The sequence below is a fragment of the Schistocerca gregaria genome, chromosome 3 (genome assembly GCF_023897955.1).
Source record: "Schistocerca gregaria isolate iqSchGreg1 chromosome 3, iqSchGreg1.2, whole genome shotgun sequence".
Classification (NCBI taxonomy): domain Eukaryota; kingdom Metazoa; phylum Arthropoda; class Insecta; order Orthoptera; family Acrididae; genus Schistocerca; species Schistocerca gregaria.
The window spans coordinates 775188675-775203651 of NC_064922.1; the positions used below are offsets into that span (position 1 = coordinate 775188675).

At 38.8% G+C, this 14977-nt stretch overlaps 1 protein-coding gene across 2 annotated transcripts in view; it reads right to left on the reverse strand.

Moving 5' to 3' along the window:
• LOC126354150 (tetraspanin-9) overlaps positions 1–14977 on the reverse strand; it is a 472671-nt gene that overhangs the window by 7742 nt on the left and 449952 nt on the right. For both annotated transcript variants that reach the window (XM_050003562.1, XM_050003561.1), the window contains 3 exons: positions 12186–12365; positions 11922–12030; positions 10323–10447 (listed from right to left, as the gene is read on the reverse strand). In XM_050003562.1, the coding sequence (XP_049859519.1) occupies positions 10323–10447; positions 11922–12030; positions 12186–12365 (414 nt within the window). The remainder of the gene's footprint in view (positions 1–10322; positions 10448–11921; positions 12031–12185; positions 12366–14977) is intronic.

Consider the following 14977-nt stretch of genomic DNA (forward strand, 5'->3'; position numbering starts at 1 on the left):
TGCCAACACACTTGTTCTAGCACAGGCATTTGCAAGAGTGAGCTAGTATGCTAAATCATGGGCTCAATTTAAGAGCAATTGCAACCCCACATAGTGTAACAACTGTACATTGATTATATTAAACATTGGAAAAGTGTTCACCTAGACATCAGGTGATCAGATTGTACATAGGCAATAGGTAATGATATTTCACCTGGACCTTGATTGACATATTGTCATGGGTAAGTGCATGTTAATCATGTTAATATCATAATTGATGACAAACGCACAAACATTAAATAGCTCCATTTTTGGTACATATGCTCTGAATGTATTCTTGATTACATATCATATCTCTGCCTGTAGATACTGAGCTATTCTTGGATGCATTAAAATCAACCTACATATGATACCATCAGCTGTACATAGAGAGCTTTTAAGTGATTATAGATTGTTGTGTTGATTGTGATTTTTATAAACGAAAACTTGGTGAAGAATTATTCAAAATGCTTATGAAAGTTTTTAAAATAAATTCTAAAAAGATATAAAGAGCCTTACATATAAATTAAGTTCTATGAATATTGCACATGATTTTACAGACAAGGTTTTTTTTTTAAGCTGCAAAATATTGATTTGGTGTGTGTATTATGTTAATAATTTAGACATATATAATTATACGTAATAGTATATCCAAGCATTAATCTAATATGAGATTATAATATCACTTTGTACTACCACTGCGCCATCTGATGTACTTTTGTATTGCTAAGAATGTCTACACTGGGATCTGTCAATGGTGAAGTGATGATAAATGTGAGCACTTGTAATCAGCATTATAACACTAGTGTACTTAGCTGATATTTTACAACTTACATGCTGACTTCTAGTAGAGCTCATCAAACGCTACATGGATAGGCATGGTATAGTACCACTTACTGCACTGGAGGAGAAGACTATGTATTGATGTAAACATAAGTGTGTTGTACCCTGTATTGCAAATCTTGTGTATAATTGTGCATTCTGTGATGTTACTTACTGTATCCTAGCATGTTTTGCAGATCAAAAGATGGCAATAAAGAATTGCTGAAACTGATAATCTATATGAATTAATGATTTCAGTAATATTGGCAGTTGAAAATTTATTCAATGCTCATAGTCCTTATGTTTTTTGATCCAGAACACTTAGGCTTGTCTTGAACAGTTACCCCACAAAAAATTTCACATGTGACATTATGCAACAAAAGTAAGTGTGGCATGCTTCTCCCAATTGAATTTAATAACAAGCTGTAATCCAAAGAATTTAATACTATCAACATGTTCTGTCTGTTTGTTTGTTATATTTTAGGCACATACTGGTGGCAAACCTGTTGTAGGTTCTAAACTGAATTTAGTGAGTTTTTTCGAAGTTTAGTGGCAAAGAATCGGCTAGGAACTACTTATTAATGTCCATGATAACTTCATTAATTAATCTTACCCTAATCAAGACTATAGGCCCACTTGATTTGCTACTTATTACAGTGTTTGTATCATCTGCAAACAAAACAAATTTGGAAACAGAAAATTATAAAGAACTTGGGCACAACTTTCTATGTACAGGATTTACTCCACTTGCTTCTATAATGCCCAGAATTTTTAAAACATATTTTCACAGGATGTGAAATTTAACTTGTTCAGTCAGCCATTCTGCCAAACTATCAATGTTGGCCTGCAATCCAATACAGCATGAGTAATGGAAATAATAGATGATTATAATTTACTAAAAATGTTTGTTTGGATGAGGTCTCACACAGCTGGCAGCCCTGCAGTCAAGGGACTAGCACGAGTTTTGGTGTTCTTGTAAAGATAAGTCATTTTAGATTACAACAACATTTAGTTCCTGACCTCATCAGCAGTGACCATGCTCCCGTCCACCTCACTATCTCTGATGGTTGTCATCGCTGCTCCGCTCCCCACCCTGAGGTCCCTCCTAAACATGTCCACAATTACTTCTGCACCAACTGGGATGCCTACTGGGACTCCATACACACCCAGGTTGAACGCCATGACTTTATCTTCCAGTCTCCTGATGACATCTAACGCACTGCTGCCTTCCTGCACCAAACCTTGTCTGACGTTGTCACCACCCATATCCCTACCAAAGCCACCCACCCTCACCACCCAGCCCTACCCCCACAGACTGTCCTTCACCTTCATGAATCCTGTCACCTCTACTGCTATTTTCTCTGCATTCATGACCAGGACACACTCACCCATCACTGGCAATTACAATGACACCTCCGCAACATGCTTACTGCGAAGATACGCCATGCTTGATGACAGACATGTACGAAACTCAATGCCACACTTCCAGTCAACTCTTCCAAGTATTGGTCTGCTTTCCACTGCCTTACTGGGACCTGCCCTCCCTCATAGTATCCTCTCCTCCCTTATGACCATCCCTTTCCTGCCAATCTGAGTAAGGCCAACCACTTTGCCTCCCACCTATCTGATGTCTTTTCCATTCCAGATCATCCCCAATTTGATTTGTCCCTCTTCCCTGACATCATCGAACATTTGGATACCTCTGTTCCTCCCCTTGCTCCTAGTTTCCAGTACTTGGGCCACACACCACCAATTGAACTTAACACTCCAATCACTACACAGGACATCAGCCTCACACTCTGCACTAAATTCAACACCGCTCCCAGCAGTGACCATGTTACCTACCGCCATCTCAAACACTGCAATCCCTCCTTCCTCGCAGCCTTGCCACCCACTACAAAGTAATCCTTCTATCCCAACCTGTGGAAAAAATACTGTAACCTGATGTTCTCCAAACTCAACAATCCTCCATCTCATGCCTCTTCCTATCACCCTAAATGTCTCAACTTGGTGTTCAGCAAGCTCTTGTAATCCATCCTTACCCGGCGCATCCATCACCATATCCATTGACACCATCTCCTCCCCCACACACAATGTGGTTTTCGACCTTCCTTCTCTGCCAATGACCAACTCCTATTCCTCACTCATCTCCTCTCCCTCCAGCTTAAATCCCATCACTTCACCATTTTTGTCTCCCTTGACCTCAAAAAAGCCTATGATCATGTCTGGCTGGCATCCCAGTCTCCTATTTAAACTCCAGACCTACGCCCTTCCTATCAACTATGTCCATCTGATTGCCTCTTCCCTCTCCTGCCACCCCTCCTATGTTACCATCCATAATGCCGATTCCCACACCTTCTACCCCTCCGCGGGTGTGCCCCAGGGCTCTGTCCTGTTCCCTCACCTCTACCTCCTGTACACGGAAGGTATGCTCCCCCCCCCCCCCCCTCCCGTCACCCCCTCCAGTACACCTCCTGCAGTATGGCTATGACACTTCCTTCCTTGCCCTTGCTTCTATCCTTCAATGGTCCCAACACCTTCTCGAGAATCACCTTGACCTTTTTCCTGCATGGTGTAACTAGTGGATCCTGAAAATCAGTCCTTCCAAGACCCAGGCAATCATCATAAGTCTTACCACTCACTCGTTCTGACTCCTTGACTTTTCCCTTACCATCTGCTCCCATCCTGTCCACCTCTCCCCCACCCTCACCTACATTGGCTCACCATTGACTATCACCTCACCTGCTCTATCCAATCCAAAGCCCACACCCAACTCCAGCTCCTTAAACTCCTCTGTGACCAGACAATGGGGTTCAACCCCTCTACCATGCTCCACACCTAAAAATCTTTAATCCATCCCATCGTCTGTTATGCCAGTCCCACCTGGATATCCGCCCCTCCCCCTCAAATTGTATAAGTCCCTTCAGATCCTTGAGTGCCATGCAATCCGGCTAGTCTTCCAAATACGCCTCCCATCCTATACGTCCCGATTCCTTTCCCCCATCTGCTCCTTTTGCTCAAGCATATCCACGTCCTCTACACCCCCATGATCCCCCTCATCACCTGGTTGCTCCACTCCTCTCCAACACGCGGCCTCTGCCGCACCTTCACCGTCATTTGCCCCCTACCCTCCACCTCTACACCCTTCATCTCCTTTCCCAAGGTGGCTTCCATTGACTCCCCTTCCCGGATGATGCCCTCTCTCCTTGTATTTACCCCTCAAAATAACTCTGATCCTCACCCCTCCTCCTCCCTTCCTTCATCCTTTTTCCCAGGGTCCTCTCCCCATCCTTCCATCCTGTTTTATCCTTGCCTACCCTCTCTGACTCCCTTCTCTCCCTCGAGTCCTTTTGTTCTCCCCTCCACTGCCTTTCCCACTCCTCACATCCAACCAGACCCCCTTTTTCTATGTCCTCTCCTACCATTGTCTCCCCCCTTTCTTCTTTTTCCTCTTCTCCCCCCCCCCCCCTTTTCCCCCTCATAGGTCCGGGTTCCCTCCGCCCCCATTTGCTCCCGTGTCACCTCTATATTACTGTTTTATGTGAGTGTTCAATGTTGTGCATCCCCTGCCATACTGTCGCTAGTTGTGTTTTTTTATACCATGAGAACAGAAACCAGACTGTCACCGTGTTTTTTAATTGTGCCTGTATATTTACTGTGTGTTTTAATCAGCATAACTGACTGTTTGTTTTTATATTTTCTTCACATCTTTCTCTCCGTGTTTCAGTTTTTAACAGTCCCCATTTTATCACATGCTTTTATTGTTATCATATCTCCTAATTCTGTTTTCTGTTTTTTAACTTTTCTGTAGGCACAGAGTGGCATATTATGCTGCTGCTAGCGCCCCCCTTCTGGGGGGGGAAATTGAAATCCAATTAAAGAAAAAAAAAAGCATTTAGTTTAGTATTGAGTACATGGTAAATAGGTGTTTTAATGTGCTTTTTAAGTGTATCATTAAAGGTGCCATTTTTATTACGTAATATAGCAGAAAATGTGAAAATATACAGTCAGGTTGTAGTCACATTTTCTGTTTACATTTTGCTGCAGCAAATCTATAGAATTTTGTTTAATTGTTCTTTGCTCTCTCCAACAATTCAACTGTAGTGCACCTCTTCATTATTTTTACTCACATTTCTGGTTATTTCACTCTTTCAGAAACTTTGCACTGTTGTTTTTGTTTACATACAGTCCAATATAGGCCAAATTTGTAGAATTATATTTTCCTTTTTATCTGTAATTTAACTGACTTATTCTTAATAAACTATTATGTTTATCATGAGTTAAAAGTACTTGACTTGCCATAGAATTGCTACATCGGGGCTTTGGCATGACAAGTAACGTAATTTTTCCCATGTGGGTGACTGTAGTGGTGTAAGAGTAAGGGAAGTGAATCAGACTCATCAGGGGATTTGTAGAATGTGTAGTAGAGATGAAAAGATACTGGAACAGGAGGGAAATTTTCTGCCCTTCAGTCCGAGTTAGACAAGGCCAGGAGAGATCCTGACAGGTTCAGGAGGGAGAATGGTAAAAAGAGGTGGGAAGTGGCAACAGGCAACAGGAGGGCCAGCCGAGAACTCTGTCTGACACTTTTGTGGTGAATTTGGAAAATAGATTTAACCTGTTGCTTCAGTTAGCCTCAAGCAGTTGCAGGTGTAGATGGGCACAACAAACTTTCAGCAGCAAATTAAAAAGTAAGGATGTAGGGAAATCTGTAAAGAGGAAGATGGTGTTGTTGTTAGGTAGTTCCCATGGAAGATTTGTTGGCCAACTTTTGCAGGATGAACTAGGATCAGAATACCAGGTCACCAATTTTTTAAACCTAGTGCTGGTGTGGAGCAAGTGACAGAGAATTTAGGATCAATTTGCAGAGATTTCACTAAGGAAGACACTGTGGTTTAGTGGTTGTGACAGGTAATAGCATTGACAGAGAGCCTGGGTGCAGTACAGAGTGAGACCTGGCAAAGAGTGCATTAGCACTGAAGCATATCAGTGTTATTTTTTGCAAATAGAAATAAACTTAACCCAACTCTAGAAGTATAAAATGCAGCATTCAGTGACCACCAAGCTGTCATTCTAAAGGTCAATGTTAGCAAAGATACCTCAAACCCAGTCCCACCTAAAACTTTACGAAGGTTTTTCACCCAAGAACTTGAACAAGCTAAATGCCAACATTGTAAATAACCAGTCAATAGATACCGACATTGTTTTCAAATTCCTGGGTCTGTGGGTTCAAGATAACCTGAAATAGAATACACACACAGGAAAGGTTAATGCTAGGATTTGTACTGGCTGTTATTGAGTGTACTGAAAACATTTGCTAGCCTGAAAACATTAATCAGTGTGTACAACGCTTACATACAAGCCCCCCTAAAATATGGTGTAATATTCTGGGGAAATTCTCTGCTCTGAGCACATCCAGAATCCAGAAGAGAGCAATGAGGATTATTACTGGGAGCAAACCCAGAGACTCCTGCAGAAATCCTTACACTGCCGTGCATCTACATTCTTGAGACTCTAAAATTTTTCAGAAACCACATAGTGCCAACTGACCCGAGTCGTAAAAAATAATGAAATACATGAACACAACACCAGGAAAAATGCAAACCTGCATGTTATATATACAAACGCTCAACCGTGTAAAAAGGGAGCTTTCCACATGGGCCTCCAACTGTTCAACAATCTTCCCACTAGTACTAAGTCCATCAAAGACAACAAAAAATTTAGCAATGCTGTGAAGTCTTATTTGTTGTGTCACTGTTTTTACTCTGTAAATCAATACTTAGAACAGTACTCTTGGTGTTAAATTGAAAACATTGAGCAATATAATACATTAGGATACTATAGGCCAATGTTAATATATGTTAACAATGTTAAATGATGTTTTCCGACATCTGCAACACACTGTGTACCATCAGATCACATGGAATAAATAAATAAATTGTGTTTGTATCTGTTCTTGCACACCATGATTGACCTCATTTGAACTCTTCTGTCAAGAGAGTTAATTTGGAGTTGGAATGGCTGCTTATGTCGGGTACAGGGTCACACTTTGTTGGGGTTCCTGTTGATTCTCTCAATAGGTGAGATTATACTAGGTATGGACTTCACCTCAACACGAAAGGGAAGGGTAAACCGGTGGGACAATAGCAGGAAAGTTAAAGGGGGGGAGGGGGAGGGGGCACTAGCATTAAGAGTAAGTGATACATTGGTGAAAAATGTCCATAGTGTTGCAGAACTGTTTAACAATCATTTTTTAACTGTTACTGGAAAGATGGGGTTGTCAGGTTCTGTAAATGCTGCTATGGAATACCTCAGACCAGACATTTCAAGTAACTTCCATAATATGAATTTGACCCTCTCTTCCCAGGAAAGTGACGTCCATCATAAAATCTTTAAAATGAGAAACATCTAGTGGGTATGGCGAAATATCAACAAAGTTAATTAAAGAATGTGATTCTGACACAAGTAACATATTGAGCTATCTGAGTAACAAGTCATTTATCAATGGAATATTTCCAGGATGGTTGAAATATGCTGAAGTTAAGCCACTATTTAAGAAGCGAGATAAAGAAATAGTGTCAAATTTTTGTTCAATTTCACTTTTGCCAGCATTATCAAAAATTTTAGAAAAGGTAATATTCATTCAGCTTTATCAGCATGTTATCACAAATAAGGTCACAGTTCAGATTTCTAAAGGGTTCTGATATTGAGAAGGCTATCTACACTTACAGTGAAAATATACTCAATTCATTAGACAAAAAATTACAGGCAACTGGTATATTTTGTGATCTGTCAAAGGCATTTGACTGTGTAAATCACAATATCCTTTTAAAAAATATTAGCCTATTATGGTGCAAAAGAAAATACTGCAAAATGGTTCAAATCTTATATCTCTGGCAGGAAACAAAGGCTGTTATTCAGAAAGAGACATGTATTAAGCTATCAGGCATCATCCAATTAGGAACTAATTACATGTGGAGTCCCGCAAGGTTTTATTTGGAGGCCTTACTTTTTCTTCTGTGTATCAACGACCTTTCACCAGTAACATTAACAGGTGCCAAGTTTGTTTTGTTTGTCAATGATATAAACATCGCAAGAAATAGTGACTCAAGTGTAGTCTTAGAAGGATCGGCTAATAAAATATTTGTGGACATTAATCACTGGTTCCTAGTCAATTCTTTGTCACTAAACCTTGAAAAAATCACACTACATGCAGTCAGAACTTGTATCACATGAGTATATGCCTAACATATGATGACAAGCAAGATAGAAGAAGTGGACAGTATTAAATTCTTGGGATTACAGCTCAAAGATAAATTCAACTGGGAGGAGCACATCACAGAACTGCTGAAGCATCTAAACAAATCTCTATTTGCAATGTGAATTCTGTCAGACATAGGGGATATAAAAATGAAAAAGCTGTCACAATATGCTTACTTTCACTCCATAATGTCATAAGGATTATTTTTTGGGGTAATTCATCAAGCCAAGCCAAAGTTATCCATGCATGAAAATGTGGAATAAGAGTTACATGTGGTGCAAACGCAAGAACATCCTGCAAAGGCCTGTTTATGGAACTAGGGATACTAACTACTGCTTCCCAATATATTTATTCCTTAGTGAAATTTGTCATTAAAATATATCACTTTTTCAAACCAACAGCTCAGTTCATGGTATCGGTACTAGAAATAAGAATAATCTTCATAAGGATTTAAAGTCACTTACTCTTGTACAAAAAGGTGTGCATTATTCAGGAACACACATTTTCAATAACTTGCCAGCAGTGATAAAAATCTTAATAACCAATGAAATTCAGTTTAAGGGAAGCCTAAAGGACTTTTTTGTGGCCAACTCCTCTTACTCCATTGCTGAATTTCTCAGTAGAACCAACTGACTCTTTTGTTTGTTTGTTTGTTTGTGCGTGTGTTGTGTGTGTGTGTGTGTGTGTGTGTGTGTGTGTGTATGTGTGTGTGTGAAGTACAATCTAACAACTGCACCATTGCAGTGCAGTAACGTGTTCATTGTAAATAAGTATTGTAGTAGTTCTATTATATGTTTGTTACCTTATAAACAAAAAAATTAATTTTAAGTTCATTGCAGTAATGTGATCTTAGTAAATGAGTGTTGTAAAATGATCCTTTCATATAGTGTTCATTATATTACGCAAAAAAGACGATCATTCCAACTGGGACCTGTGGAAGGTTCATTAGCTTATTTTTTTTTAGTTTTAAACATTTGTCCTGTATTATTGTTCTTCTGACATGGTTTACATCCTGGAGGACCTCCTCACTATGGATCAATTGGAATGAAAGTAAATCTAATTTAATCTAACCCCTCTTTTGACCATGTCAGTGTCTCATGCACCCTATTAGAGAGATTTGGCCAGGCAAGGTACATGACTACTATGTAACATAACGTCTATTTTGTTGGTTTCTTCATGTGCAAACTTCCAAGAACTTCACATCACTAATAAGGCTCCAGCCATCTTATCATAAATGCAGCACAAAGCCTCACTTAGCTAGTAACCTAACTGTACCCACCCACGAAACCAAAATATTCTCACACTCCTTTCCCATGCTGCTGTGTGCCTCTGGAACAAACTATGCAGTCTAGTATGCTGAATTCAGTAGCCTGTTCCATTTATGAAAATGCTGAAAGCATTCTTCTTGTTATCATATAATTCTTCCTTTGAAACAAACATAATGGACATTTCTCTCTATCAAAAAGTGAAGTAAATGGTCACTTTTTCTTCCAGTTACACTTATTTTGCTTCATTTAGTGAGTCAACAAATTCACTAATTTTCTTTCCTTCTCACCTCCACTGTTTTCCACATTCTCCTTTCTCTCCTACCACCACTGCTACTGTCCCATTCATTGCTGCATGGGTACACAGTTTACATACACTTAACTAAATTATTTTAGTTTTTTCTGCAAAGCAATCACTATTTTTACATGTATGTAATGGCTATTTTAAACTATTCATTTTCACACTAAATGCATCACCTTTCATAACACATATTCCATAAAGAGATTACTGAAAATATAAAGAATTTCTTTTCAGGTGTAAAGGAGGACCTTATGGATTTACAGTAATATAAATTAATAATTAAAAGAGAAAGAATGTGAAAAATCAGCAAAGAGGAGGGGGTTAGTAGTCAAAAAAAGTAGAAGTAGTCATTGAGGGAGTGTCTGCAGTGGGAGTGTAAGTATGAACATATTAAGAGAGGAAGAAGTGTGGGTCAGCAGCTATGGTGGAAGGTAGGGCGGGGGGGCAACAAATTTGACAATTCTTGAAATTTCCACTTTTGTACATTTCCTAATTGAACAGTCTGTCAATTTAGACAAATAGATTTAATTAATTAGCTAATGACAGAACTGTAATTATTAATTCTGTTTTTTTCGTCACTTTTACAATTCCACAGAACAGTTTAAACATTATTTGTGAAATTCTATTGCAGATTGCCAACATTTGGGTAATTTACCTGGAAGAATGCAACCACCAGTCCAATAACTCCAACAAGATGTAGTCTTTCTACGAACCACATTTGCACCTGCTCTGCACATCCTTTGTCATACCAGAAATCTGCTGTTCCATTCCGTCCACAGTCTAAAAATGAAAAATAATTGTCCATGAAAAATTAGCAGCAATCCAATGCAGTAAAATCCTTTTACTGGCAATATTTATGCAATATTCTGAAAACTACACTGCTCAACTATAGCCTTTTTTTCTTTAAAAACAGTGACCAGAAATTAATTCCTGAAGAGTATTTAGAGTCATTACAATTACTGGAAGGCCAGTTCAAAATCATTTTTGGAAAAGTGACAGTGTTATGAAAAGAATAGTTGCTAGTCACAACTGTGTGTTTGTGTGGAGGAGGGGGGGAGGGGGGACACACTCGTGTGCACTGATGTCATCAACATGAGTTTACAAAGTAAATGTTTCTACTCAGACATCTGGTGGCAAAACTGCACAACCTGAGTTACAACATATGTCGTCAGAAATTCTGTTTGACCTATTTTACCCATTATGTATCAACAATCCAACTCAAAAATTAACTCAGAGGTAAGAGATTTTCATTCAGTTTCTATTTTAAACAATAAGCCTACAGGACAAAGGTGGAAAGCAATTTCTCCATGGACATTATGTTAAGAATTTCTTTTATTTATTTTTTGTTTTTGCAACAACAAACAATGACATTACCTGTATCTTACAGTCAACTGGCATGTATTCTTCATTCTTCATCAAAGGACTATTTTTTTTAACTCATAATTTTTTCTTGGACTGTACAAATAATATTCCAACCTCAGTCTTTCTTTCTCACCCCATACAGTAAGTCTCCCCTGACCTGCAGTTATGTGTGACTTTCTCAAAATCTACCCCTTTTTTCTGGACCTCTCCAGTTCTTTTCCTTCACCTTTTCTCCTTCCCCTTCAACTTCAACTCTTCTGCTTGGAGAAGGTGCCACTGGCTCTGAAAGCTTGCCAATCACAACAGTCTTATGTCTGTGTTCTGCTGCTACATGGTGAGAAGATTTTTTATCTATCCAATTAAATAATTTTATCAATAATTGATTGTTTTTGTTGTTAAATACATAAGATAAGATAGAGCGCTGTTGTAAGAAGTGTTGTAACCTCATTTCTGGGGTAACAAGGCATATGACATATAAGCAAGAAATGCTAGAAGACTCTCATATGTGGATGTACCATTTGCTCACATTACATTGCCCCCACTTTTTACAGAACACTATGTATACATCTGCAGCAAAGATTCAAATCTTGTAATGTGGGAAGTCCTCTGTCTAATTTACTTAAGCAATGAGCTATTCATGGTATATATTTATTAAATTATGATTTTATTGTAACCTAGATGTAAAAAAATGCTCTTTCTTGCCACCACATGTATAGAAAGAAGCTAAGAATAAGTACTTAGTCAGAGAAACAGCACTGTATTCTCCAGAACCTTACTGATATGATATTTAAAAGATGTTGCTTTTATGGAAAAATTTTCTCAGTAAACAAACTGTTTGAAGTGATTCCTAAGTATGAAGAGAAAAGTAATAAGGCTTTGTGGAAAGACTCACCAGTGATATTCACTTGGGGCAGGCAGCAAGAGTCAGGAACAAATTTCTCACCCCTCCATGCACCAATGTCAAACCAGTCTTCATAACTTGTCACACCACAGCAATGGAACTGTCAACAAAAAGCATTAAATAATAATCAGCCACAAAAGTGTTTCAAATTATAAGTAAAATCTTGAAGACTTAGAATGCTTTTTTATTAGAAAAGGAAAGAAAATAGTTCATGTAAATATCTCCTTGGGCACCATTTAAGCATTAGCACTATACCTCATTGTGAATGTGGTCCCATATCTTCTCCAGGCTGTTTGGTGGTGTGCTATTGTAATGGTCGCGGATTCCAATAAGTAATTCCTGCCTCAGACTGTGGCTGAGATGTTCCCGGAACACAAAAGCGAGTGTCGCAAACACAAACTCCACCACAAACATGAAGATCACCAGGCTGAAGTACTGCAAAGAAATGAACAGCATTTTCATACTGCAATGTGATTTCAACATAAGGACACAGTGTATTTCAACAATAAGATCATATGCAAGAAATGTAAATGAGACGATGGTGGATTCTACTACCTCCTCAGAAATTTCTGCACCATTATTGGGCTAATGACTCTGTGGGTTTTTTAATATCAAATTTTAACAACATATTCATGACCACCATGTAAAAGCAAAGAGTAAATACCTTTAAATGATTCAAAAATAACTCATCAACAATATGTGTACCAGCACAAAAATATGTTCCCCTTTAAAAGACTGACAGAATAGTGGGGAGCAAGCTGCCGCAGTCCTACTTCCACCTCCCTCACCAAGAATTTTAGCATGCAACCATATTCATGCTCTTTTAACACAGAACATTCTGAACCATTTTATGAAGCCTCTCTTTGTAGTTAAGCTTTCAAACTCAGTATCTTCCTTCCATTGCTGGTATCAATATATCTTTCTCTCACACCATCTCCTTTTCCTCTCACTGATTTACAGTATATCCTATTGCTACTCTCTCCCCTCCTACTTACACTGACTCATTTCTCTTTCTTTCCCACCATCACTGACTCCACCATACTTCAGCAGGTCTAAAATTCTAAGAGGCATCCAACTTATTTTCTCTCCTATAGCCACATATTTAAAATTTCAGTCCAAAATGTGCCTCCCTCTAAACCTATGAGTCACAGTTCACTGGTCTGGGATGGACCAGGCCCTCCAAACCTATGTATGGTTTCAACATATTCATTTCCACTGTCTCTTCTGTCTCCATCCATCCCTCTTTATCTTTAGCTGCAACTGTCTCTCACATATGATCAATATCTACTCTCTCCTTATCTCTCACTGCCATCATCCTGTTCTGTTCACTGACACTTTCTCTCTCCCACCCTCACTGTCAATTCTCTCTCTCCCTCTTGCACTGTCTCCTCTCTCTTCCACTGTTACTGTCTCTCCATTACTCTGTTTCAGCACAAAAATGTGTGAATGTTTTTGCATGCCAAAATTTTTGGTGAGGGAGATGTGATGAGGATTGAGGCAGATGGTTCTCCACTTTTCTGTCACAGTCTTTGTGTGTAATTAATCAAAGTTGTACATGCTATTTCAATGTGGTCTGATGTTGTGTAGCCTACTCTACACAATACAAATGTGCATAGTAGACTACACAACATCAGACCACATTGAAAGAGCATGTACAACTTTGATTAATTACGTTAATGTATGAGAAAGACTTCTTACATGGAATACACAGTTGATATTTAGATATAACACATAATAATTCTAACACTTTTGTACATATTATTTATTTAGATCATAGCAACAGTAAGATAAAAATTACTATTGGCACAGAGTACATAAATCTAATTGTTTTTTATGAACCTGTTCCAGGTATTCGTTTACACTATAATAGCAGTTGGTCACTAAAAATTTGAGAACTGCTTCTTTAAATGAAGACAATTTTTTTTATTTCTTTTATCTTTATTGATGGTTTGTTATACAATCTACTTTCTTGTATGTTTGTTTGTTTCTGCGCCAAAGCCTTGTTAACTCTTTTAATATGAATGTCATTGCACTTTCTTGTGTTGTAAGTATGTAGATCCGAATTGGAGCGCAAATTGTCAATATTTCTTTTTACATTAATTACGCTTTTTTGTATATAGAGGCACAGTAGGGGTCGAATATTTAGCTGTTGAAATAATTGCTTTGAAGGAGTTAGCTTTGAACTGTTGGTAATTATTCTCAACAGCTCGTTTTGGTAGTGTGAAGATGGTTTTGAGATTTTTGTTACTATGACCACCAAAGGTGAGGCCATAGGTAATAGGTAATAAATAGGAGCATATTCCCTTCTCCTCCAAAAGGAGCGTTCTTGCGCTGGTGCCATTTTTTTCCCCGCTACAACTACGTTTGCAGCCTATATAAAACGAGTCCAATAGGACAGTAAAATTTTGACAGTTTATTTATATACTTTGACACACGCAAACAACAAAAAGTATATATAATAAAATGGCGGAAAAAATTGTAACACAAAAAATTAATCAAAGTATGGAGAATACTTATGTCTAGGTAAGATATTGAAGTGATTGACACTGAAAGATCACAAATTAATTTAAGTTTGTGATAAGCTATCGCAAATGTGAAATGCTAGTACCATACATTTTGTTGTACAGGTGCCAAGGATGGAGTTCCGTTCCGTGTACTTGGTCGGTCAATAAAGGGACAGTTATTGCTGTTTGTGGATGATGATCTTCCAAATGTGCTCGACTGGCGATACTTCTGGTTTTCAAGCAGGCCAAGGCAACATGTCGACGTTACAGAGCGTCTGGTGCAGAGCTGTCCTTGAAGTAACCTATTTGATACAGTTCTTTGTGTCACTGTGGTGCCAATTGTCGCTCAGATTGCTGCTGTAGACGCAGTACGACCCACCAGAGCCGTACGCCAAACACTATGGTCTTCCATAACGTGGCCGTTTGGAGCCCGAGCTTCTTGTGTCCATGCATTCCCATGACCACCGCTGCCAGCAGTTATGTACTGTGGCTAGATACCTGTCAAGTGTTTCTGCAGTATGGCAGAAAAAACATCCAGCCTCT